The sequence below is a fragment of the Papio anubis genome, chromosome 5, assembly GCF_008728515.1.
Source record: "Papio anubis isolate 15944 chromosome 5, Panubis1.0, whole genome shotgun sequence".
Lineage (NCBI taxonomy): Eukaryota > Metazoa > Chordata > Mammalia > Primates > Cercopithecidae > Papio > Papio anubis.
Window position 1 is genome coordinate 149,863,206 of NC_044980.1, and position 27,438 is coordinate 149,890,643.

The window sequence follows — 27,438 nt, forward strand, 5'->3', positions numbered from 1 at the left end:
CAATGAAGGTGAAAGCCAGAATACACTGCTGATCCTTCTCTCGCTGCACTCTGTCATTTGGCTTTTCAGCCTTCTTGGAGGAGTATCGTGGATACTGTTTTGAGTGTTCTGACCACAAGGGTTTTGGAATCATTGTTCTAGTTTCAACCGCATGTCTAAATCCAATGCAACGATTCTCTTATCTGAGCCACTTGGAGTCATTTCTCTCCTCACCTTCTCGTTCTGCTCCCTGAGTGGTAATGACATCTCGGATTGTCATACAGAGAAACTATGTTTTTAATCTAGTCTGAGCCAACAGGTCTCATGCTCTATGTGAAAAACGCTGTGAGCAGGGCCAGTCCTCTGGGGTCGGGGGATGGCTATTTTGTTCAAGATGGAGAATATCCATGGTCAGAGTGAAGGACAATCCCAGGCCTCTCTTGCCTATGGATACAAACAAGGTCGTATTTCACATTGAAGTCCAAATTCCAATTCCTCTTGGCCCCTTGCATCCATGGGAACTCAACTCTTCCTCTTACAGTCCCTCCCAGTCAACCCAGGGCTTGCTGAGGGGCCACTAGAATGAGTCTGCATGTGTCCTTTTTCCCTGGCTGCCTACTAAGGCACCCTATCCCTGCCACTGCTACCTGGACTCCCTGTGAGGGCCCCTCAGCCCAGTGGAGCTCTTCCCACCTGGGACCAGCAGAGGTCCTGGGGGGTCAGGTTATGCTGAGGCCTGTAGCAGAGTGGCCAGGAGACAGGATCCTCATTCCCTTCGTGCCTCACCACATCATGGAGGCTCCCAAACAACCCTTCCTGAGCCCACAGACTCAGTTTCTCCAAATGCCATCCCTTGATTTTCTCACTCAGATAATGGTTCCCAACCTTATCAAACTCAATACTGCCTTTTAATGATGGATATTTTGTAAGGCTCCTTTTGTTATCCTGAAAAGAAATTCATAAATAATATACCATATGAATACATATTTTTTTTAATTAAAGTACTTAATTAATTTTTGTTGTTGTTGTTTTGAGACAGGGCCTCACTCTGTTGCCCATGCTGGAGTGCAGTGGTGCAATCATAGCTCACTGCACCTTCTGTCTCTTGGGTCCAAGCCATCCTCCCTCCTCCGACTCCGCAGCTGCTGGGGCTACAAGCATGTGCCAGCACACCTGGCTAACTTTTGTATTACACATACTTTTTTAAAAAAAAATCAATAAATGTTCTAACTGTAATACTTAGAAGGAAGGAAAAATAATATATATAACAAAATTTCCATTTCAAAAATAAATAAATAAAAATTAAAAAAATAAAATAAAGTATGTGTTTCTGTATAAATATTGGGGCATGACTGCACTGGAAGACAGAATGAAATAGTCATTTTCTTGCACCTGTAGGTAGGATCCCGTTGGATTTGACATCTCAAATGCAACTGATAAAAATTGTGGCATTGGGACTCAACTGCAGCGTTACCCCTGTGATATAATTTTCCAAAATGATGAACAACTCTTGGTAAACTTCTGAACCAAAGTATAGTCTTCCCTCAAAGTACAAGGTAGTTGCATTCTTGGGAAATCCAGTGCTTTGGATAGGGTATGGATAGGATCTAGGCTCAGGATGTTCTTATATAATTATTGTATAAGCTGGTTTCTCATCACGTGAATGTTTACAAGGATATTCGAAAGTTGTGTGGAATGTGGGACTCTACAGAGCACTTTGCATTCTTGACCATCACCCATTAAAGGCCTATAGCATACCTCAAACTTTGTGATATTCAAAATAATCCCCATATTCCAAGCTTGCATGATTGTTAGAAAAAAAAAATACATGTCCAGTGTGCCTCCTGCAGAAAGGTACCATCATAATTTGAGGACCATGCTCTGATCTTTCTCTTCACAGATATTAACCAATGAGTTGACCTACAGTGGGATGAATGCCATAGCTCTCCTTCATCTTCTTCAAGCATCCTTGAACACTATTCCTCCCTCCATGAGCTCTTAGAGCAAAAGCCTCAGGACATCCACTCTTTTCTGTAGCATCCCATTTACACATCCTCACAAGCTCCACAAATATCTAGATTTCAAATTCCAATCTGCAGCCGGGCACAGTGGCTCATGCCTGTACTCCCAGGACTTTGGGAGGCCAAGGCAGGAGGGTCACTTGAGCCCAGGAGTTTGAGACCAGCCTGGGCAACACAGTGAGATCTTGTCTCTATTTAAAAAAAAAAAAAATCCAATCTGGGCTCAGTTGAGATAACATACTACATCAGTATGATAAGACTTTTTTTTCAGCTCCAGTATTTTTATGCCACCAAATGCTTCAATGTACTCAGAGAACTTGTGACTTCCTAACACTAAATCACATTCTAGTGAGGAACTCGATCTTTCCGCACATTTACTCTCACAAAGTCTGCTAACCCATAGTAGGCATGCCCATCCTGAACTCTGGCAACTGTGTGCTTTGTGGTCTTTTCTTCATGTCCTCAATATGTAATCCTAAGAAAGGGACTGAGGAACAGAGACATCAGCAATAGAGCCCATTGGAGAAGGAAGGGAGACAGGTGCTAGAGTAGAGAGAGTCTTAGGGCTAATTCAAGTGGTAGATTGGCCAGGTCCATTTCTCTTATCTGGGCCTCAGTTTCCTCATCCTAAATGAAAAAGTGTATTAAATGATCTGTTAGAGGAATTCCAGCTCCAATAACCTATGATTCTGTAGATCTGGATAAACCCATAAATCATATCAGTAAAGCACAAACTGAAAGACTTAATGTTGACTGTATCTCCTTTGCCAAGGGCATGATGCATCCGGCAGAGAGGCTGCCGCATATAACATAGTGCGGATAAAGAAACCAGCAGACTTTTGTGAAAATCATGTGGCTGCTTGGAATTCACTGTGGTCAGAATTTACCTCATAGAATGAGCAATGTGATTAATTCCAAGCACTGATGTCTTTTTGCCATGTTCAGTGCCGTAACTCTCACTCATAAAGAAAGTCAACCAGAGGAAGGCAGATTGTCTCCCCAGACACCCCAATGAAAGGAGGCATTTTCCCTCCTTTTTTATGTCTTTGCTTGGTTTTGTTGTCTCTCTTCCCCAGCGACCACTTTGGGAACCTGAAGAAACTGTGGTCATTGCCTTGTATGACTACCAAACCAATGATCCTCAGGAACTCGCACTGCGGCGCAACGAAGAGTACTGCCTGCTGGACAGTTCTGAGATTCACTGGTGGAGAGTCCAGGACAGGAATGGGTAAGGCATCTTTGTGGCTGCTGTCCCTCTGTTTGAGGTGTGGTGCGAACAAATAAAATACCAGGATGATTTGTCCTATCTCCCGCAGCGTGACCGCAGTACTGAGGTGGAAGAGGAGAGCAGAGGCAGGAGGAAGAGGGAGGAAGAGGAAGTAGTTGAGGCTCGTTTTTCCTCTTCTCAAGAAGTGACTCTGAGGCAGTCACTTGCTATGCTTGCTCCCTGCACCCCATCTCACGCACTCCAGACCCAAACTCATCTCAAAAAAAACCCTGGATTTTTCCACTGACATCTACAATTTGGGAGCTTGGCAATTTATTCTGTAAAGTGTTATTGTTCTTGAGTGTTAAGTGAGGCTGAAGGTACATCCCATTAGAAAGCACTTATTTTTGGTGAAAAGAAAAGGTGTGTGTAGAGATGGTACAGATTGATAATTATGTTAGGATGCATCAGAAAGAAGATACTAAAGATTTAGTTACAATCGCAGTCATTGAACTAGCCATCCACTTGACTCAGGGAGAAAATAAGATTGTACAAATACCACTTTCCCACTATGCAACTTTTGAATGAAAAAAAATACCGAGCATGAGATTCACACTGCCTTTTAAGGTTTTTTTTTTTTCTCTTAATATATCAGATGTATTAACCCATGCTCTGGAATATTTTCCAGAATATGAGTTCAATGGTTGCATCAATCCAGCCATAAATGTACTCTAAATTAGCAAATTCCCTTGTTGAACACTTACGTGATCTCCAATATTTTGCAAATATTAACAACACTGCAACAAACATCTTTGTATCTTAATATTAAGGGTTTAAATGTTTTCAAAGTATGAGGTTATTATTAATTTTAAAATATAAAAAAGAAAACTGTCATTGCAACATATGGATCATTTATGTCAACATTTTACTTAACTAACAGTAGAGAAAAATAGACATAAAAAATAAGCCACCCTCCATTTGCCCCCGCATCAAGTCCAAAAGTAATCACTATTCGGCTGGGCACGGTGGCTTACGCCTCTAATCCCAGCAGTGTGGGAGGCCAAGGCGAGTGGATCACTTGAGGCCAGGAGTTTGAGACCAGCCTGGCCAATGTGGTAAAACCCTGTCTCTACTAAAAACACAAAAATTAGCCAGGTGTGGTGGTGCACGCCTATAATCCCAGCTACTCCACTGGCTGAAGCATGGAAATCACTTGAACCCAAGAGGGAGAGGTTGCAGTGGGTCGAGATGGTGCCACTTCACTCCAGCCTGAGTGACAGAGCAAGACTCTGTCTCAAAAAAAAAAAAAAAAAAAGGATCACTATTAATACCTTCTTGTGTATCATAAACAAAAGTTATACCTATGCAAATGCATCCTTTTTTCGCTTGTACCAAGTTGATCCATTCTGTTCTGCATCTTGCTTTTAATTTTTAATGATATTAATACACATTGAAGATCTTTTCATACCAGTACATGCAAATCTACCTCATTTTTTAAATAGTTGCATAGGCCGGGCGCAGTGGCTCACGCCTGTAATCCCAACACTTTGGGAGGCCAAGGCAGGCTGATTACCTGATGTCAGGAGTTCGAGACCAACCTGGCCAACACGGTGAAACCCCATCTCTACCAAAAATACAAAAAATTAGCTGGGTGTGGTGGCAGGAGCCTGTGATTCCAGCTACTCGGGAGGGTGAGGCAGGAGAATTGCTTGAACCTGGGAGGTGGAGGTTGCAGTGAGCCAAGATCGCACCACTGCACTCCAGCCTGGGTGACAGAGCGAGACTCCGTCTCAAAAAATAAATAATAATAATTGCACAATATTAGAATGTATGATTATATTACAAGTGTTTAAATAACCCTCTATGGTGGGACATTTAGTTGCCAGTTTATTTGTTTCCTCTGCTGTTTCAAACAAGGCTTTAATGAAGATCTTGTATTCATGTATCTTGGCCATCTTTGGAAATATATATATATATATATATATATATATATATATATATATAAAGCATTACTTTTTCTTTTCTTTTCTTTTCTTTTCTTTTTTTTTTTTTTTTTTTTGAGACAGGGTCTTGCTCTATCAACCAGGTTGGAGTGCAGTGGCACTCTCACAGTTCACTGCAGCCTTGACCTCTCAGGCTCCAGTGATCCTCCCACCTCAGACCCCTGCGTGGTTGAGACTGTAGGCACACACCACCATGCCCAGATAATTTTTAAATTTTTTGTAGAAGTGGGGTCTCATTGTGTTGCCTGGGCTTGTCTCAAACCACTGTATTCAAGCAATTCTCCTTCTTTGGTCTCCCAAAGTAGTTGGGATTACAGGCATGAGCCACCAGGCCTGGCCTATATGTCACATTTCTAACTGTGCAACAGTTGAGTCAGAGTATGTGATATCTTAATTTTGCCATGTAATTTCATCACAAAGCTTGCCAAATTTACATTCCTGCTAACGGAGTTATGAAAGTGCCAAGACTGGGTATCATTGAACTTTTTAAAAAAGCCAATCTGATGGGTTAAAAAAAACAAAAGAGGGGCACAAATATCTTTAAGGATAAGGCTTTACCTTTTACATACACCAAGGTGCTTCCTCTTTAGGTAGGCTTATCAACCCCATTGCAGGGGGAGAAAAGACAGAAGTGAGATTTTCAAGGTGCTTCCTCTTTAGGTAGGCTTATCAACCCCATTGCAGGGGGAGAAAAGACAGAAGTGAGATAGGGTAAAAGGTGACGAGATTCAGAACAATGGTTTGAGAGGCAGTGTAGTTTGCTAGCTAAGAACAGACTCCAACTCCCCTCACCTGGAACCTCCCTCTTTAGTTGATTCATGAAGACAATTAAGGCTGGTCACATCACCTTCTCTTTGTCCATTATAGAGAGGCCCATATCTGAAATAGGTTCAAGGCTGTCTACAGGGTTTCCAAACACCAAACGGACTTAGAAATTCATTAGTTCAATCAACTGACCTTATTTAGCACACCTAACGTACCAGGAAATTTCTTCTAGGTCTTACTTCCCCAAATGATAGTTAAACCCTTCATTTGGTGAGCTGTGGAAAGGCTTAACTATGCACTTCAAAGGGCATCAAAGAGGACACCCCAGCAGCCAGTCAGCATTATGGAATTTCCCGTTTGCTTTGTGATAGTGTGGTATAGTGGAAAGTACACAAGATGGGGAGACAGAGGACTCGGACTTTATCAGCTACTCTTGTCATATGTAGCTGAAGATTCACAGATGACCATTTCATATGTGTGACCATGTCATTCACAGATGACCAAGTCACTTTTCCGCTGTGAATCCATTTCCTGAACTGTAAAATGCAGATGATAATGTCAGCTTTGTCTATATCACAGTGTTGAGAAAATCAATGAGATGATGGAAGTGAAAGAGCTTTGGGAAGTCTACACATCCACATACAAGTATAAGAGTTATCATTTGTGTAGATGGCCCAGCTTTGGGTGGCATATTCTATTGAAAAGCAAAATATTACTTGATCCATTAATATAATTCGAAAAGTATAGTATGGCAACACCAGACGTAGTTAAGGGGATTACAAGAGTGATACAGAAGGGATGGCAAATTTCAGAATAAGCTAACTTTCTTCAGTCGGAATGGCTGCCTTGAGCACTGTGCGAAGGATGATTCTGAGGGCAGATGTCCAATTCTGCAAAGAAACTATGCCGTGATTGCTTAGCAACGTCTGCCAGAGGAGTAAAATATAAGATAATCATCCTGTATTTGGCATCGCCAGTCTTGATTTCTTCACTCTTCACAACTCTGTGCACCGATTACACATTTCCCATAAACAGAATCACTAGATTGAAAATTGGCCTTATTGTAAGAAAATTAGAACATGTTATGGAATAAAGAGCAATAAACTATCAGGCATCTTTTTTTGTTTTGTTTTGTTTTGTTTTGTTTTGTTTTGTCTTTTTGAGACAGAGTCTTGCTCTGTGACCCAGGCCAGGGTGCAGTGGCATGATCTCAGCTCACGGCAACCTCCATACCACTGCCCCCACCCGCCACCACCCAGGTTAAATGAGTCTCATGCCTCAGCCTCCCAAGCAGCTGAGACTACAGGTGCATGCCACCACACCCGGCTAATTTTTATATATTTTCTAGAGACAGCATTTCACCATGTTGCCCAGGTTGGTCTCAAACTCCTGAGCTCAAGTGATCCACCCCCCTCAGCCTCCCAGAGTACTAGGATTACAGGTGTGAGCCACTGCGCCCAGCCTATCAGTCATCTTTTTACATTGGCATAGTATGGAGTATCTACTTAAACTAGATTTTAAGTATAATCTAATTTAAGCCCTTCATTTGACACATATAAAGTCAGAGATCCAGAGAGCAGAAGGGATGTCATTTTCACCTTGTGGTATTAAATGAGATAATGAATGTGAAAGTGCTTTGAAAACTACAAAGTTATACACAAATGTAAAGAAGTTTGATATTCTTATTTTGTTTATTATGTTTTTTGTTTATGCACAATTATTAATTCTTGCTCAAAAGAGACTCCCGATCCCCAAATCTAGCCTGGCTTTATCCTTTTTTCTTGTGTTTATACCATTCATATCTGAAGAAGCTCAATTAGGGAGGCCTTAAATTAAAAAGCTTACAATGCCAACTGGTAGTGTCTTTTAGAATCTGTGGTTGGAAAGTCATCTTTTATATTTTAATTATTTTGGCTTCCTGACTATAAAATGATAGTACTAAGGTGGAAAAAAATGTTGATTATCACACAAAAATGTTTCCTTATAGAAAATAGAGAATGAATATTAATCTTTTTTTCCAGTAGAGGAAATTTCACAATGAGGAGAGCAGCAAACAGAACTTTTTAAGTAAAATCGCCACTTCTTCTCTATTATGTTTCATATTTTAGTAGTGAAATCAACCTGCCTTTAACAGACAGCAAGTTGCTGTTAGTTTTACCAGTTCCTTTTTTTTTTTTTTTTTTTTTTGAGATAGAGTCTTGCTCTGTTGCCCAGGCTGGAGTGCAGTGGCATGATCTCAGCTTACTGCAACCTCCGCCTCCTGGGTTCAAGCTATTCTTCTGCCTCAGCCTCCCGAATAGCTGTGACTACAGGCATGCACCACCATGCCCGGCTAGTTTTTTTTTTTGTTTTTTTTTTTGGTTTTTTTTTTTGTAGTTTTAGTAGAGACAGGGTTTCACCATATTGGCCAGACTGGTCTCAAACTCCTGACCCTGTGATCCACTTGCCTCAGCCTCCAAAAGTGCTGGGATTACAGGCGTGAGCCACCGCCCCTGGCCTACCAATTCTTTTATTCTAAATTTTAAAATGTCTTATCGCAAATGCCAAATAATATGATATTTCCCAATCTTTAAATGACTTTTAATGGATTAAACCTATAAAACGGTGTAAAACTTAGTTCTATGTAGGTCTAAACACTAATTTTCCTTTTAACAGGCATGAAGGATATGTACCAAGCAGTTATCTGGTGGAAAAATCTCCAAATAATCTGGAAACCTATGAGTAAGATATTTTATTTGTTTTTGGAAAATACAGTCCTAAGGAATCCTCCCTAGGTTAGGAATAAATTATTGGTTGACTGTAAAAATACCAGAAGATCTCTATTGCAATAGTAATGTTCACACATACCACCCAGCTCTTAATTCCGAAATAACACTTTCCACTAAAAAGAACCAGGACTTTCTGAAGAAAAGTCTTGGGGTAGGGATAGAACAAAAAAGAACTTAGAACATCTTTTTGTGCCAGAAAGTAAAGAAGTACTTAAAAATAAGTTTTTAATTTTTATTTTTACTTTTTGAGACAGGGTCTTGCTGTCGCCCGGGTTGGAGTGCAGTAGTGTGATCTCGGCCCATTGCAACCTCAACCTACCGGGCTCAAGCACTCCTCAGCCTCCCGAGTAGCTGGGACCATAGGCACATGCCACCTTGTCCAGCTAATCTGTAAATTTTTTGTAGAGACAGAATCTCGCTAGGTTGTCCAGGCTGGTCCTGAACTTTTGGGCTCTAGTGATGCCCCCACCCTGGCCTCCCAAACTACTGGGATCACAGGTGTGAACTGCTGTGCCCAGCCAAAAAGATGTGGGCATGTCAAATGAGCACAGAAGTTGGCTTTAACGGGCTCCATTTGATGAAATCTGGGACAATTTGGTATCAAAATAAATAATGAGTATTAAAATAAGTAATAGACTAGAAACCATTGAATAATATAAGAATCTGTAATAAATAGGCTGATAGATAAATAAAGAAGTAAATAAATAAAAAGGAAAGGGTTTTTTCTTATAGCAGAATGCCAACTCATGAATGATAAAGTTTAAAAATCATCATTTTGTAACCCAGAGTATCAACTGATTCAGGCAAGAATCCTCGATGAAGGTCACCACTAGCAGATTAAAGTTTGATGAGCTATGGGATATTTACATAGTCGCAAAGTATTTCCTCACAAATCACTTGTAATTACAAAGTGGAGGTAACTAGTAGGCCCATCTTAAACAATCAATCCAAATGCACATAAATAATGGAGCAAAAAGCTATCTTGTGTCTTCTTATGTGATGCACTGAGAAGGGCACACATCACTTCTGTGATATTCCTGCTCAAAGAATGCACAACATGAATTTACTCATGAGGATATATTCATAAGGATATATTAGACAAATCCAAATTAGAGAATGTTCTCTAATATTAATGTCTTGTGCTCTTCAAAAAAAGAAAAATCATTAATATCATGAAAGACACAACAGGCTGAGAAACTGGTCCACATTAAAAAAGACAAAAGAGGCCAGGCGCAGTGGCCCACGCCTGTAATCCCAACACTTTGGGAGGCCGAGACAAGTGGATCACCTGAGGTCAGGAATGAGACCAGCCTGATCAACATGGTGAAACTAAAAATATTCTACTAAATGTAATACCAGTTTGAAAGTTTAGCAAATATCTCTACTAAAAATACAAAATTAGCCTGGCATGGTGGCGCATGCCTGTAATCCCATATACTCGGGAGGCTGAGGCAGGAGAATCGCTTGAACCCAGGAGGCGGAGGTTGCTGTGAGCCAAGATTGCGCCATTGCACTCCAGCCTGGGCAACAAGACCAAAACTCCATCTAAAAATCCATCTAAAAAAAGAGAGAGAGAGAGAGAGAAAAAAAAGACTAAAGAGACATGGTAACTAAATACAGTGGTGATCCTGGGCTGGATCTTGAACCATACAAAAAATATTTTTTGTTATAATATACGTTATTGGGACAACCCATAAGATTTGAATAAGATCTGCAGTTAAGTACTAGTATTATGTAGATCTTAAATCTCATGATTTTGGTAATTTTACTGTGGTTAGATAAGGGTATACTCTGTGTCTTAGGAAATAGACATGGAAGTACTTAGGAGTAAAAGTCAATTCTCAAATAGTTCAGAAGAAAAGTCAATCTATGTCTAAAGGGAATAGTAAAGCAAATGTATAAAATATCAACAATTGGCTCACCTGGGTGATGTGTAGATGAGGGTTCTTTTACACTATTTTACAGCTTTTCCGTAAGTTTGAAATTATTTAAAAATTTAAAAAAATTAATTACTCACTAAATATAAGATACCAGGCCTAAAGAATAATGCTAATGAGGACACCTATTAACACAATAGGGTTCTTAATTCAAATGTGGTCGAGTTATTTGTTGCTGAAATTCTAGCAGATTCTTTAGTGAAGAACCATCATTTTCTGTAGTCTCTCAACCTGGTTTGTTTTGGTCAAGTATGTGTGAGTAGCCCTTCCCTCAGTGAACAGAAGAGTCGTCAGTTCTAAGAATTTTTGAGCTGACATAAAACATATAGGATATATGCTTAAATAAAATAACAAAATTATAGGCAATACCTTTGAATAAAAAAACAATAAGCATTATTTCAAATGACCACTAAACTGTGTAGTTTTGTTTGTTCATCTTTGCTTTTAATCAGAATCTCTTTGCTTATGATCAAAGGAGCAAACTCAAAATTCCAACAGGATAAGCAATAGGAAATGGTGACGCCTGGAGCAAATAAAAAAAGTCTATTCACCCACCTAAAAGTATTTTAAGCCATTTCAAAAATAAAACACTATACCATTCAAACAAAACAATCTAGTTATACTGTGCACTTTCAGTTTGCATTCTCCAGATTATGAATCTCAGCTGGAAAATAACATGACTTACAAGCAAATATGCAGATATTTAGTATATAACTGGATATATGAAAGATTCCAGTATGATAACTTTTTATTCGTGAACTTAGTGTTGTCTAGTTTCAGGTGAGATCTGCTTAAGTACTTAAATATGTACCACCTGATAACATAGTCATGGGTTGGTAAATTTAATGGATTCAGGTCTCCTGCCTTGGTTTGCAGTCATGACCTTGGGCAAGTTACCTCATCCTATTTGAGTTCTGATCCCTTCTCCATAAAACGAAGGTTCAGACAAGATGAAGGAAAGCAAATCATGACTCTCTTGCTGGCATTCCCTTCCCGTGCACTGAGGTCAGGTAGATATCACCCTTTGATAGTGAAACTATTTACCCACCATGGTGGTGACAACCTTTTCAATGCACAGCTCTAGGCAGCCACTACTATTGCTGGGGGCTTGTGTATGAGACGAAGCCTATATTTTCCCAATCCTCAATTAGATAATCTCTAAGAGCCCATGTTCGTGTAATGTATGTACTATTCTGTCTTATAATGTTCAAAAACCTCTAACGAATCCATGAATTCCTTTAATCATGGCTACTCTCAAATAGCCAAACAAGTTTGTTAAGTGGTATTTCTTCCCTACCCAGACCTTCTTTCCTCCTGGATTTATTAATTTTCAAAACTGATTATTAACCGAGGATCAGTCTGCCTCCTTTCACCTAAAAAGCAGCCAGAGAGGTTAGGATGTTGGCTCAAATATTGTTAACAACATTAAAAAAAAAAACCTTCATCCCTAAAAATCATTTATATTCTTCTTTACCATTTTATAGTTGTTTTTCACCAGACAACAAAATTATAAAAAGAATGCAATTACTTGGCAGAATGTCTGGAAGACCAGTCTTAAAGAGGAAAATACTACAGTTGTTTTAAAAGGATTTTTGCTAAACTTTCAAACTGGTATTACATTTTTATAGCTGCACTAGCACCCTCCTCCTTACAACCAACTGCCTACTGACTTATGAAAAGAAGAGAAAAATTGATGTTTTCTACAACTTTATTTTAGAAAATTTCCAACATATGCAAAAGTAGAGAGAATAATATAATGAATATCCATGTTCCCCAAACCCAGCATCAACAATGATAGATATTTTGCCAATTCTGTTTCATGTGTTTCTTTCCAATTAAACATTTTAATACCTGGAAATGAATCACGCATTTGCTTTTGAGTTTAAAGGCACTGGTAGAAACATATGTGTGCAGGCTTGTTAAGTAGTAAAATAGACTTAAAATTTTGTTTAAAAATTTGTTTAAAGCACTGTCAGAAATAGAAAATGACCATATAATTTTCTAGCATTGTCTTTTATAACTAATGACACTTTAAAATATGTCATTGACATATGACTTTTACTTGCTTTCAGGTGGTACAATAAGAGTATCAGCCGAGACAAAGCTGAAAAACTTCTTTGGGACACAGTAAGTCTCCTTAACCTGTCTTTTGACATAAAACAAAATGAATTAAGTGCAGTGTCTCATGCCTGGAATCCCAGCAATTTGTCAGGTCAAGGTGGGAGGATCACTTGAGCCCAGGAATTCAAGGTTACAGTGAGCTGTGATTGTACCACTGTACTTCAGCCTGGGCAAGATCAAGAACCTGTCAAAAGAAGGGAGGAAGGGAGGAAGGAAGGAAGGAAGGGAGGGAGGGAAGGAGGTAGGGAGGGAGGGAGGGGAAGAAATGGAAAAAGGAAAGAAAGAATTGTATTGTTTTTTCAGCCTTGCTGTGTTTTATGGCCATGCAGTGGATTAATAGGTTGGATTAACAATAGTTTTCGTGTCTGGTGAAAATATTCTGGGAATTTACAGGACTAGCAAACCACAGGATGAGAAACCTGGGCTTGGCATTGGCATGCAGACATCACCACAGCTGCAGCAGTCTTTATGAGTGGTGATGGCTGGCCATGGAGTGCCATCAGGGCTGGTCTGCCATGCCTTCTTCTCGGTGTAGGTCAGAGGTGCTTATGACTCTGATTCAGCCTGGCTGGGCTGTGAGTCCAGATGGAACACAGCACTTGTTTTAATAGTTATTCTTTAAAGCCATGCATAGCAGGACTGATTTTACTCAGGGATGTCAAGATTAAGGGAGAAAGGGAAGAGAAAAGTAGAAAACACGGTATGGTGGGGGCAGGTACTGGGCTCTAGTTCCTTAAGTCATCAACTCAGTGTGTGACTTTGGGGACCTCTCTTCTTCCTTCTGGGCCTCAGTTTATCAATGAGTAGAAGGGGAGCATTGGATTGAATTGCCATCCCTGATTTAATCAAAAATACAGAATTGTTTTTTTGAATTTTTTAGAATTGCTGGGAAATGTTCAAAAGTACAGATTCCCAGGTCCCACTCCAGATCCACAGAATCAGAGTCTCCAGCATGAGTTCCTGGGAATCTGTGCTTTCTCAAGTTAAATTTACAATGCAAATGTGGCCAGCTCAAACCTGGCACTGCCAGTCTATGTTAATGGATAACAAAGTAGAACTTGATTAATATGAGCTAATTGAGTGGAGTGCAAAATTAATTAAAACTCTGAATTACACTGTGTTTAAACAAGTGTAGTTTTGTTATATTAAATCACACATCAGTTAATGTTGTCTGAGGAGCACTTCAAACAGCCCACATTAATAATTTCCTAGAGATGATTCCTGTATTACGGCAGTTCTTGTGAGGTGCTAAGTTCATTTTGCTTGCTCTGGCAGTTGAAACATTCCTCCTTATTGATATATATGAATGTGGAGGGGAGTTGTTTGTTTTGTTTGTTTGCTTGTTTATTTATTTATTTTGAGACAGAGTCTTGCTCTGTCACCCAGGCTGGAGTGTAGTGGCCTGATCTTGGCTCACCGCAACCTCCGCTGCCTGGGTTCAAGTGATTCTCCTGCCTCAGCCTCCTAAGTAGTTGGGATTACAGGCACATGCCACCACACCCAACTCGTTGTTGTATTTTTGCTAGAGACAGGGTGTCGCCCTGTTGGCCAGACTGGTCTTGAACTCCTGACCTCAGGTGATCCACCCGCCTTGGCCTCCCAAAGTGCTGGTATTACAGGCATGAGTCACCATGCCCAGACTCCTTACTAATATTTTGAGCTACTTTACCAAATTCTTTTCTCCTCCTTAGGTAAATATGAGGGCAAACTTCAAACTTAGCCCAGATTCTGGATAGAATTGAATGGCATTTTCTTGCTATTTTTCACTGTTTTTGTATGCTGTTTTTGAAACAATAGCTGTATTATTTCTAGGTGTATTTAGAGTCTTTTTATCTAATAAGTATAGGACCTTTAAGAGAGGAATTGCTGCATAGTATTCCATGGTGCATATGTGCCACGTTTTCTTTGTCCAGTCTATCACTGATGGGCATTTGGGTTGGTAAAAGGATGGGTTCATGTCCTTTGCAGGGACATGAATGAAGCTGGAAACCATCATTCTCAGCAAACTAACTCAGGAACAGAAAACCAAACACCGCATGTTCTCACTCATAAGTGAGAGTTGACAATGAGAACACATGGACACAGGGAGGGGAACATTACACACCGGGGTCTGTTGGTGGGTGGGGGACTTGGGGAGAGATAGCATTAGGAGAAATACCTAATGTAGATGACGGGTTGATGGGTGCAGCAAACCGCCATGGTACATGTATATCTATGTAACAAACCTGCACGTTCTACACATGTATCCCAGAACTTAAAGTATAATAATAATAAAAGAGATGAATTGATTCATTACACCTTTTTATGAACTAAAACTCCTGGTATACTGCCTCATACATATTTTGCCACTACACTATAAACGCTTTATCTTGTTCCTGCTGTACCTAGGCACCCAAAAGTGTATCTAGCCCCTTGTAGTTGTTCAATAAATATTTGTTGAATGAATGAATGAATACATTGAATGCTTAATAAATGTTTTTAAACTAACAACTCCACTTAAGGGGGACCTGGGTGATCATAAGCATCACTGCAGGAGCTTTTTAAAAATACAAATTGCTGGACTCCAGGCCTATCCAATCAAAACCTCTAGAGGTGGCACCCAAGTTGTTCTGGGACTTACCCATGTTTGGGAGCCACTAAAAAGCATCTCCTAATGTGCTGTATCCGTTCTTCCAATGTTGCCTCCTCCAAGAAGTCTCTCCTGCCTTCCCTCGCCCTAGCTATGGAAAATGGTTTTTCTTGCCTTTGAACCCTTATAGGTCAAATGTTATTATTAGTATTATTACTTCTCCAGTGGCTCTGTTCTCACTCTGCCTCCAATCTCAGCAGTTTCTCTTCTGTCTTTACCCATCTAGGTAGATGGTGAATTCCTTGGAAGTGGGTACTCTGTAATTCACTGAGAACACCTTACAACACCTCACACATGGGGTGACCTGAAGTTCAGACATTATAAACTGTCATTGAAGACTCAATGTTGACTTAATAATTGGTTTGTTTCCAGAGAAGAAAAGCACCACCTCCAGACTGAAAGATGGCGGTACATCAGAGACACTGTTAAAATATAACGCAGCGTAACGAGACTATGAATTATCAGTTCATCTTTTCACAATAACTTAACCTGTGTGTTGAGATTATCTTCTGAAAGGTCACTTTCAAATTATAAGAACAGAAAGCAAGAAAAATACTCCTAACATATCCAACATGCCTCAGATGGAGACTGACAATGGAATAATTACTTCCAATAAGTAGCATACCATAGCATGTGATAATAATGGCCAATAATAACCCTAATAGTCCTTGTCCTGGTATTGTACTCCAGGAGCAATTCTAGGCCCATTACCTTAATTCTCCCAACAACCTTCCAACGGTCATTTTACAGATGAGGAAACTGAAGCTTATACAGTTACTCATCTTTATAAGTTCCTTTTAAGGCCAGGCGCAGTGGCTCACACCTATAATCCCAGCACTTTGGGAGGGTGAGGCAGGTAGATCACTGGAGGTCACGAGTTCAAGACCAGCCTGGCCAACATAGTGAAACCTCATCTCTACTAAAAATACAAAAAATTAACCAGGCATGGTGGCAGGCACCTGTAGTCTCAGCTACTTGGGAGATTGAGGCAAAACAATCGCTTGAACCCAGGAAGTGGACGTTGCGGTGAGCTGAGATTGCGCAACTGCACTCCAGCCTGGGCGACGGAATGAGACTCCATCTCAAAAAAAAAAAAAAAGAAAAGAAAATTCGTTTTAAACCCAGAGATTCTAAAATTCAAACAATTAGCATGGGCTACTGTGTGTGTGCACAGGTGTGCACCCATAAGCAAACCATCTTTGTAGTTGTGGGATACAGGGATTTGCGTTGTTGTAGGTTCTATATACTTTGTTCCTTATGCTCCAAGTGTATGCCATCTGCACAAGGATCTTGTCTAACTCTGACCTTTACTTGGGGCCCTCACTATGTCTAAGTTAAGTGAATCATAATATTAGGCTTAATAAATGTTACCAGCGCAAATTTACAGCGGAGTAGGAACAGAGTGTTAGATACGAAGGACTTAAAATAGATTTCTTATTTTTAATTTCCACCAAGAATGAATACAATGGTATGTCCATTTATTAGTGCTTATTTCGTCAGTGCTGGCAAAATTGTCAGGGTGGTGAAAGTTACATTCTCAGGGCACTCCCTTCTTCCCACCTCTCTCATGAAACCAGGAGCTTAATGTTTTTGCCTTCTGCCCTGCAGCAAATTCTCACTCTGGAAGGGGCCTAAGAAATATATTATCATTAAGAGAATCCTTATGCACTGTTGGTAGGAATGTTCATTAGTTCAGCCCCTGTGGAAAGCAGTTTGGTGATTTCTCAAATAACTAAAAATAAAATTATTAGTCAACCCAGCAATCCTATTGCTGGGTATATACCCAACAGAGAATACATTATTCTACCTAAAAGACACCTGCACTCTTCATAACAGCAAAGACATGGAATCAACCTAGGTGCCTATCAACAGTGGATTGGATAAAGAAAATTTGGCACATGTACACCATGGGGTACTATGCAGCCCTAAAAAAGAACAAAATTGTGCATTTTGCAGCAACACAGATGCACCTGGAGGAATTATCCTAGGTGAATTAACACAGAAACGGAAAACCAAATACCACATGTTCTCACTTATAAGTGAGAGCTAAACAGACATCAAGATAGGAATAATAGACAGTGGGGACTCCAAAAGTGGGAAGGAAGAGAGAGTGACAAGGACTGAAAAACTGCCTATTGGGTACTATGTTCGCTATCTAGCTAATGGGTTCAATAGAAGTCCAAATCTCAGCAATACGAAATATGTCCATGTAACAAACCTGCACACATACCCTCTGAATCTAAAAAAAAATGTAAAAGTTTTATATTCCCATTAAGACACTGATGAAGTTTTCAGGACAGTTTTGTGACTTTGTAGGGGAATGGAGAAGCAGCTTCTAACTTTCTTTGAAAGGAGGCATCTGGAGTAGTAGACCAAGCCTGGGCTTTGCTTCAAATCCAGAGTTCAAATCCCAATTCTGTCACTTTCTAGTTGTGGGTGGCAGGAATGCCACTTAAGCTCTCTGGCACTCAGTGTCGTTGGCAGTTAAGGATACCAATATCCAGACAGCAATATTGTGGTAAGAGTTGGAAAATATCTGTAAAGAGTCTGATCCATGCGGAGCTCTAAAAGGGCAGAGCTTATGTCTCTCTGTCTCCATTCATGGTTCATGTCAGCATGAGAACAGTCTGGGATCCACGTCGGAGACCAAGGAATATCTACTGAAGGACAGGAGTAAATGAAACGGTAGCCATTCTTACTGAAATCTGCTCTATGCCAAGTGGGCCTACAGTATTTCCTCCTTCTCTGGGCAAGAAAGGGGAGCTGGAGGAATAAGCCTGGCTTCCTGAGATCACTAACCTTCCATTCTTTCTAACCATACCAGGGCAAAGAAGGAGCCTTCATGGTAAGAGATTCCAGAACTCCGGGAACATACACCGTGTCTGTTTTCACCAAGGCTGTTGTAAGGTATGGAGCTAACTCTGCTCAGCAAAGTGGAGAGAAACACTTCTGAAGTGTGTGAGCATTGGGGTACAGATGACAAAGTCAGACAGTGCAAGAGGTAGAAGCTCACTAGAAATGGTCTGTTTTCCCTCTTCACTCTGAGAAAACCAAGGCCATGGAGATCAAGGATAGAACTTAAGAGATTTAGAAAGTGACAGAGTTGGGGGTGGACGCCAGGTCCTCTTTCAATTAGCATCTCCGATTTTAGAGTTCTAAAGACATAAAATGCTTGGCACTGTATTGGATGAGTATATAATTTAATACATAGAATAACAGAAGAGATATTTCTATCTGGAAGCAAAAATATATGAACTGCACTTCTGGCTCTGCTCATAAAACTACCTACCGTTAACTGAATCTTTATTATGTGCCAGAAAATATGCAGACCATTTCCAATCCTAAGAAGCCCTGAAGGCAGGTATTACTATGCTCATTTCACACAGAAGAAACCGAGGTTGAGGAGCTGATGGTGCTTCCCTACGGCCGTGGGTCTGAACGGGCCAAGGCACCTCCAGCCTCCAGCCAACTGGACTGCAAGACCCTTGCTGCTTTTCTGCCCCTCTGGGCCTGTTTCTTCTCTGTAAAACAATGTCTAAGAACCTATCTAGGGCTCAAATTCCCTTCTAATTAGAACATTAGTTAGAACTAAGCTGTTTGACAATGACCAAAGTGCAGTCAGAATTAAGAGAAGAGACAAATAATTTTTAAGGTGTGTTTGGAAAATTTTTTTGGAAGACTGAGACTGTGAGCAGGACGTGGAGCAAGGGCAGGTGGCAAAGAGGAAGGGCCTGATCCAGGGATGGGAGGGAACACAGGGGCTGTGCCTCTGCCATGGCTGGGAGATAGTAAGGAGGTGACCTTCAATCCCGCAGGTATGATGGCAAAGGGATGAAACATACAGTCTGTGTTGAGGCTCCCCACAACTACCCCCAGCTTCAGGAACTCACTAGGAGGCCTTACAGGACTAAGACTTATTGAGATTTAATACAACAAATTGATACAAAGCAAACTCAGCAAAGGGAAAAGACACATGGAACAAAATCTAGAGGCCACAAAACACAAGCTTCCGAGAGTCCTCTCTCATTGGAGCCACACAGGATGTGCCTAATTTCTCCAGCAACAAGTTGTAACCACACGTGAGCACTGTCCACCAGGAGAATTCATCAGAGACTCCGTGCCCAAGGCTTTTATTGGAGGCTGTTTCCATAGACAGCCCCTGCCTAGCACATGCCAAAATTCCAGATACCCAAAAGGAAAACAAGAGTTCACCTTAAATCACACTGTTTCTAGCAAACAGTTTAGGCACAGCTCACCACCCTTATCAGTTAGAGAAAGAGCCCTCCCGAAATCCCTGTTCCCCAACACCAGCCAAGGGCTAAGCGTGCAAGCAGGCCCTTCTAAGGAGAGTCGTCGGGCCTGTTAGGTTCATCCTGTGCAGCGTAAAGTCAAGTAAGTGTGAAGGGGTCATAGAGGCCTTCTGAACGTATGCTGGCAATCAGTTAAATTCACAGAACAGGCAAAGCACTCACATAGCAAATATTTCCCTTCATTCCTTTTGTGGCAGTGGAAGAACCATCACCAATCCATCACAACACTGCTGTCCACTGGGTCCAGACACAACCTCAGAGTCCTTTTAAACACAGTACTGCAGCACCCAGGGCCAACCTGTCAACACTGACTTACAAGCTGAACAATATCTACCATCTTGTGAGAGGTTACAAGTCAAAGATAATAAGAACTTAATACTAGTAGACTTTTTTTTTTTGTCTCAACATTGCTTCTTAATAATCACTACATTTATGCTTCATTTGTTTAAGTGAGAACAACCCCTGTATAAAGCACTATCACATCAAGGAAACAAATGACAATCCTAAGCGATACTATGTGGCTGAAAAGTTTGTGTTCGATTCCATCCCTCTTCTCATCAACTATCACCAACATAACGGAGGAGGTAAGCCCTAAAGCAGGGGTGGACCAGGGCCGTCCAGCAGGAGGTGAGCAGCAGGTGAGCAAGCATTACTGCCTGACCGCCGCCTCCTGTCAAATCAGCTACATTAGATTCTCATAAGAGTGCAAACCCTATTGTGAACAGCACTTGTGGGATAGGTTGTGCGTTCCTTATAAGAATCAAATGCCTGATGATCTGAGATGGAACAGTTTCATCCTGAAAGCAACCCCCTGCCACACCCATCCATGGACAAACTGTCTTCCACAAAGTCGGTCCCTGGTGCCAAAAAGGTTGGGGACTGCTGCTCTAGAGGACAAAGGCAAAAGGCACCTGGGTCAGGCTTTTTTGAATTGCTATCAAGGAATACCTGAGGCTGGGTAATTTATAAAGAAAAGAGGTTTAATTGGTCCATGGCTCTATAGGAAGCATGGTGCCGGCATCTTCTTGGCTTTTAGGGAGGCCTCAGGAAGCTTTCAGTCATGGCAGAAGACAAAAGGGGAGCAGGAGTATCACATGGCAGGAGCATGAGCGAGGAGGGAGAAGGTGCCACAGACATTTAAACAATCAGGTCTTGCATGAACTCAGAGTGATAACTCATTTATTATCACAAGGACAGCACCAAGGCATTTGTGAGGGATCCTGCCCAATGACCCAAATACCTCCCATCCCACCAGGCCCCACCTCCTTTCCTTTTTTTCTTTTTTTTTTGAGACAGAGTTTTGCTCTGTAGCCCAGGCTGGAGTGCAGTGGTTCAATCTTGGGTCATTGCAACCGCCACCTCCCAGGTTCAAGTGAGTCTCCTGCCTCAGCCTCCTGATTAGCTGGGATTACAGGCATGTGCCACCACATCGGGCTAATTTTGGTATTTTTGGTAGGGACAGGGTTTCACCGCATTGGCCAGGCTGGTCTTGAACTCCTGACCTCAGGTAATCTGCCCGCCTCAGCCTCCCAAAGTGCTGGGATTACAGGTGTGAGCCACCATGCCCAGCCAGCAATTACATTTCAACATGAGATTTGGAGGGAACAAACATCCAAACGATATCAGCACCCACACAGGAGACTTAATGAAAACTGGCAAAAGCCCACCCTGGCTTCGTTTTGACCATAAATAATAAACAAATATACAAATAGAAAAATATGACAAATATTTAATTATATTATATATCTTCTATTAGCAAGTTATCTTATGGAAATCATGAAATTTTACCACCTGCCCATCTGTGCCTATGATGTTTTCAAGGAGGGCGCGATATCAGTAATTAGGCTTTGGGATTTGTTTTCCAGAATAAAATTAGCTTTTGCATCTGATTATTATTATTATTATTATTATTATTATTTGTAGTGATTTAAGGTAGATGGTTGCTACAGCAAAGCCCTAACCACTGCTTCTTGGCTTTTCAATCATCCCAGGCCTGGTGACTCGACTCCGGTATCCAGTGTGTTTTGGGAGGCAGAAAGCTCCAGTTACAGCAGGACTGAGATACGGTGAGCAGTACAATCAGGAATGTAAACTCATGTCCCTCGAGGTCTGGGGCAAATTCTGAATAAACTGGCCATGAGCCTACCTGTTCCCCAGACTACAAATCACCATTAAAACAAGTATATTACATATCTAGAGATGATGGCACTAATGAATATTTACATTGTGTGTAAGAGAAGTACATACATAAGCATATTTCTCTAGGTCAAGCCAGTGGCCATTGGTTTTAGTGAAGAGTTCATTAATGAAGTGTTTATTAAGCACCTACTTTGTACAGAGCACTCTACTAAATGCTATTAGAAAAATATTAGAAAACCATGCCTTAGCACTGTGTTTCCACCTATCTTCTAGAACTTTTATATCATCTAGTTGGCTGAGTAGCAGACTATTGCAAGAACTGCAAGCTGACAGCATCTGGAAGTATTTGTCTGCATAAGAGAGTGTTAAAATTCTTTGGAATGCCTTTAGGCGTGGCATGATCTCCAGTGCTGCAGCCCCTACTATGTTTTCTTGTCCTATGGAATTGCTTCACTCACTTGGGATTATCTGCCTGGACTCTGAAGGCATATGGCTTTGCATAGCCTTGGCCCCAACTGTGCGCTGCCTGTGGATTAGGCAGAAGGCTGCCTAATTTTCACTTCTTATCTCCTAGGTTGGTGGTTCTCAAACTTCAGTGTGCATCAAAGTCTTCTAGAATGCTTATTAAAAATGTTGACTCCTGGCTCCTATCCAAACACTCACCAAAACACAATCCTTGATAGGGTCTAGGAGTCTGCTTTTTTTTTTTTTTTTTTTTTTTTCTGGCATGGTCTTGCTTTGTCACCCAGGCTGCAGATGCAGTGGCGTAATCACGGCTCACTGCTGCCTTGACCTCCTGGACTCAAGCGATCCTCCCACCTCAGCCTCCCAAGTAGCTGTGACTACAGACACACGCTACCATGCCTGGCTAATTTTTAAAAATTTTTTGTAGAGACAGGGTCTCACTATGTTGCCCTGGCTAGTCTTAAACTCCTGGGCTCAAGCAATCCTCTTGCCTCGGCCTCCCAGTGTTAGGATGACAGGCATGAGCCACTGTGCCCAGCCGAGTCTACATTTTAAACAAGCATGCTAGGTGATTTTGATACAGGTGGTCAGAGGGCAATACTTTGAGAACCACTACCACGCATGGGCTTCTTTATCCCTAACCAGCACCATGTCTGGCACATAGTAGGTGCTCAATACTGCTTGTTGTTGAGTCTCTGCCCCAAAGCAGTGGAAATCTTGCTGTTTAGGTACCAGACCAAGCATTGGAAAAGGATAATGCTTCTTTAGCCTCCTTATGAAAATAAGGGTGTTCTAATAAATGTAGAATCTTAATGTGTCCATGCTGGATGGGATCTCAGATATTATCTGGTCAGCCCACGCATTTGGTCGGTGAGGAAACTGAGCCTTGGAATCTCGTATTTGTTTGTTAAACTTTTCTTGAGAACCTCCCATGTGCCAGACACTGTGCTAGATTGTGCCTCTGCACAAACTGTCTTTGAATCTGTCTCTTTAACTGCCCCTCCGCTCCAGTAAGGCCTAATAGAGTTCTGCGTATACAGCAGATGCGCTTGATAGATGAACGAATGAAAGAATGATCAGCTCAAATGAAATTTACTTAGCGTGAAAAATGACAATAAAAACTTTAGAGTCAGACATAGAAAATGGTTGTGACATTGCAAGAACCCTTTCTTTAATATTTTGATTAACATGGTTTCTTTAATATCTTGATTAATGCCACTCTCCTTCTTCTTTCCATGTTACCTTCCCACACATATTTTCATAGTTTTCTAGCATATCCTATGTTATTAGGTGGGAAAAAAAGATTATTTATTTGCCATCTTTGAATTATATTAACATAGGCTAAAATTCTAGATAGGGCTTTATAATCCCCTGGTATCCCAGTACCTTGTATCTACCACTTGCTGACCCCAGGGAACTCTCTCTTTCTCTTCCAGGGAAATGGGTGATTGATCCCTCAGAGCTCACTTTTGTACAAGAGATTGGCAGTGGGCAGTTTGGGTTGGTGCATCTGGGCTACTGGCTCAACAAGGACAAGGTGGCTATCAAAACCATTCGGGAAGGGGCTATGTCAGAAGAAGACTTCATAGAGGAGGCTGAAGTCATGATGTGAGTGCTCGAAACAGGGATATGCAGAAACTCTGGGTGGAGGAACATCAGTTCCGTGTTCTTGAAATGCCATTCAAATGCCATAGGGTACTATCTCCCTGTGCAAGCTCCCGGCAGTGGCTTCCTATCGCACAAAGAATAAAATCAAACTCTTCACAGTGGTCTCCAAGGCCCACCATAATCTGATCATGCCTACCTCCCCCTTCTCAGCTCCTACCCATCTCTCCTCCGGTCCATGACATGCCAGCCACACTGGCCTCTGCTCATCTTCACACACACAGCTGACTCCTTGCCATTTGTCAGGTCTCAGCTCCAATGACATGTTTTTGTTTTGGGGAGGGAATGAATATTATTTTCATCCAAACCATAAATTAGACAAAATGACCATTGGCTATTTTGGTACCATAATATTTTCGGCATTTTGGGGAGGCTGAGTTTAGGCCATCTCACCCCTTGTCTTTTTCCTCCAGGAAACTGTCTCATCCCAAACTGGTCCAGCTGTATGGGGTGTGCCTGGAGCAGGCCCCCATCTGCCTGGTGTTTGAGTTCATGGAGCACGGCTGCCTGTCAGATTATCTACGCAGCCAGCGGGGACTTTTTGCGGCAGAGACCCTGCTGGGCATGTGTCTGGACGTGTGTGAGGGCATGGCCTACCTGGAAGAGGCATGTGTCATCCACAGAGACTTGGTATGAGCACGCAGGGTGAACACCCACAGGTCCAGGGTAAAGGGACAGGTCTCACTGAAATGACTGGGAATGCATTAATAAATAATACATCACAGACAATCTCCTTTCCTCTCTCAACTTCTCCCTTCCTTCACCTACTTTGGGTGGTCCTAGTGGAAAGTGCTGCATGAGGACTTACTTCTGGGCCCTAATCCCAGTCCAAAGTCTTTCACCTCCTGCATTTCAGTTTATATTCTTCCAAAATGGAAATCACTGCCACTCCTTCTTAACCTCCCTGTGACTCAGTTTCCTCCTGGTAAATTGAGGAAACTGAGTTTGTCTGAAGGTGTTATTCAAGGGTCTACCAGAATCACACTGGGGAAGCCCTTAAGCTCCTCTCAGAATCTCTGGTGGCTGGGACTCAGGAATATTCATTTTAACACATTCCCCATGTGATTTGTACGCACATTAGAATTTGAGACATACGGCCGGGCGTGGTGGCTCATGCCTGTAATTCCAGCACTTTGGGAGGCCAAGGTGGGTGAATCACAAGGTCAGGAGTTCAAGACCAGCCTGGCAAACATGGTGAAACCCGATCTCTACTAAAAATACAAAAAAATTAGCTGAGCTTAGTGGCGGGCACCTGTAACCCTAGCTACTCGGGAGGCTGAGGCAGGAGAATTGCTTGAACCCAGGAGGCAGAGGTTGCAGTGAGCTGAGATCATGCCACTGCACTCCAGCCTGGGCAACAGAGTAAGACTCTATCTAAAAAAAAAAATGGAGACACACTGGGGTGTTATCTCTAAGGGCTCTTTCAAAGCAACATTGTATAATACTAATTTGGGGTCAGATACTCTCCTTATTAAAGAATAGTTTTAAGAGGATTAACAACATCAAAACATTCTTAATCTAGTCAACTGGGAGACGCTTTCTTCCTGTTATCCCTGATGTTAACATTTCCTATCACATCAGGTTGCATTAGAGCCTATCCTTGGTTAGACAACACCAAGGATTTCTAATTAGAACTCAAGAATGGAGATAAACTTACTCATCTTGATAGTGGATCTTACACATTCAACTTTCCAGTTCACTTCTAGCAGGCATTTGTGAGGCTTAATTAACATTTGTAAAGCTCCAGGATGCCCTTGTATGACAGCACTGCAGTAAAGCAAAGGACTGGAATTATAGGAGACTCCTTAACTACTGACGACCCATCAACAGTTTTCCTCTCCCGCTTTGTTTGCCTGTCTCCTCTCCAGGCTGCCCGAAATTGTTTGGTGGGAGAAAATCAAGTCATCAAGGTGTCCGACTTTGGGATGACAAGGTAAAAGAGGGATGTGGTGCCAGTGAAGTCTCAGGAATGGGACTCAGGCCCCCGGAACATTCTGACCTTCTCCCTCCACTCTCTTCCCAGGTTCGTTCTTGATGATCAGTACACCAGTTCCACAGGCACCAAATTCCCGGTGAAGTGGGCATCCCCAGAAGTTTTCTCTTTCAGTCGCTATAGCAGCAAATCGGATGTGTGGTCATTTGGTGAGTGTCATGCTCGGCCCCACTGCCCCAAGATCTGGGCTGCAGGCCAGCTGTTTCCTTTATCAAATGCAGACAACCTTACCCACCCTGAACCCAGTATCATACCATGAGGGTGTCCCACTGGAGGGTTGCGTAAGAAAGGCCTTGAAAACTATGAAAGGGTCTTCATTATTTTGTTTGTTTTTAGAGATATTGGACATGGTTGGGAGCTAAACTAAAAGTGAAAACAGCGTTCTGGTGCCAGCTGCTGTGAAGTCAAAAGCTGGAGAAATCAGGAGATTCAAATATGAGCCCCTTGAAGGCAGGGACCATGTTTTGTCCAACATTACATTTCCATACTTATCTCTCAATAAGTATTAATATTTATTCATTCAAAAACAATGAACTGAGGATCTATTCTATGCCAAGGGCTAATCTAGGTGCTGAGGATGCAATGGTTCATAGGACAGGAAAGACTTCTGTTCTTTTGGAACTAAATTTGAGACGGGAGGAGAGACAGAAAATCACAAAAGATCATAATAACCATCATAAACCATAACAATCATAAACAAGCTAAGGGATAGAAGATAAAGTCAAGCAATCATAAATAGGTGCTAGGAATAAAATAAAACAGTAATGGGGCAGAGTGACTAGAATGGAGAGAGGGTCTGCTTTGAATAGGGTGGTGTGGGAGGGCCTTTCTCAGAAGGTAATTCTTTAGCAGAGACTTGAATGATAGGAGGGAGCTGTCACCATTTGAAGAGACAGGGAACAGTGTCCCTGATAGAGGGACCAGCAAGTGCAAAATCTTGGTGCATCCAAAGAACAGGGGGTACTGACTTATTGGGAGAACAATAGACAACGAAGGTGGCAGGCCATGATAAAGAATTAGAATTTCTAAAAAGTGCAAAGGGCTATGAATGAATGAATGATGTTGGTATGGCGGGATGTACCAAATGTTCTTGCTGGATTTGTCATGTCACCTGAAGTCATAGTTTGTGCATACTAAAGTGTGCAACAAATATATACCAGAGAACCTCTTTGATTTGGATTACAAGAAGAATTATACTGTGTACAGAAACTACTTGAAGATTGATTTTTGCCATTCGGTATGAAGGAAGGGTTTGACAAGGTCTTACTAGTAGTAGAAACCAGGGGGAGGTTGGCTAGGTAAATCTTTTAGGAGAAGAATGAGTGTTAAAAATCTTCTCCAGCATTTTAGACTATCCATCTCTAGGAGCCAAGTGGTTTGTTAATTATGAGTCCTACCTGTTTCTTAAAACAGTCCCCTGTTCACCAAACCTAGCA

At 41.5% G+C, this 27,438-nt stretch overlaps 1 protein-coding gene and 1 long non-coding RNA gene across 3 annotated transcripts in view; both read left to right on the forward strand.

The window, feature by feature from the left end:
- ITK (IL2 inducible T cell kinase) overlaps window positions 1-27,438 on the forward strand; it is a 77,205-nt gene that overhangs the window by 41,864 nt on the left and 7,903 nt on the right. For both annotated transcript variants that reach the window (XM_021939905.2, XM_021939906.2), the window contains exons 6-15: window positions 3,077-3,228; window positions 8,631-8,696; window positions 12,753-12,807; window positions 18,255-18,337; window positions 20,191-20,324; window positions 21,732-21,806; window positions 23,781-23,952; window positions 24,423-24,639; window positions 25,878-25,942; window positions 26,033-26,151. In XM_021939905.2, the coding sequence (XP_021795597.2) occupies window positions 3,077-3,228; window positions 8,631-8,696; window positions 12,753-12,807; window positions 18,255-18,337; window positions 20,191-20,324; window positions 21,732-21,806; window positions 23,781-23,952; window positions 24,423-24,639; window positions 25,878-25,942; window positions 26,033-26,151 (1,138 nt within the window). The remainder of the gene's footprint in view (window positions 1-3,076; window positions 3,229-8,630; window positions 8,697-12,752; window positions 12,808-18,254; window positions 18,338-20,190; window positions 20,325-21,731; window positions 21,807-23,780; window positions 23,953-24,422; window positions 24,640-25,877; window positions 25,943-26,032; window positions 26,152-27,438) is intronic.
- On the forward strand, window positions 5,356-7,132 carry LOC110743556. The gene is made up of 2 exons (XR_002522828.2): window positions 5,356-5,785; window positions 5,856-7,132. It is a non-coding gene; the product is annotated as an uncharacterized LOC110743556 (long non-coding RNA).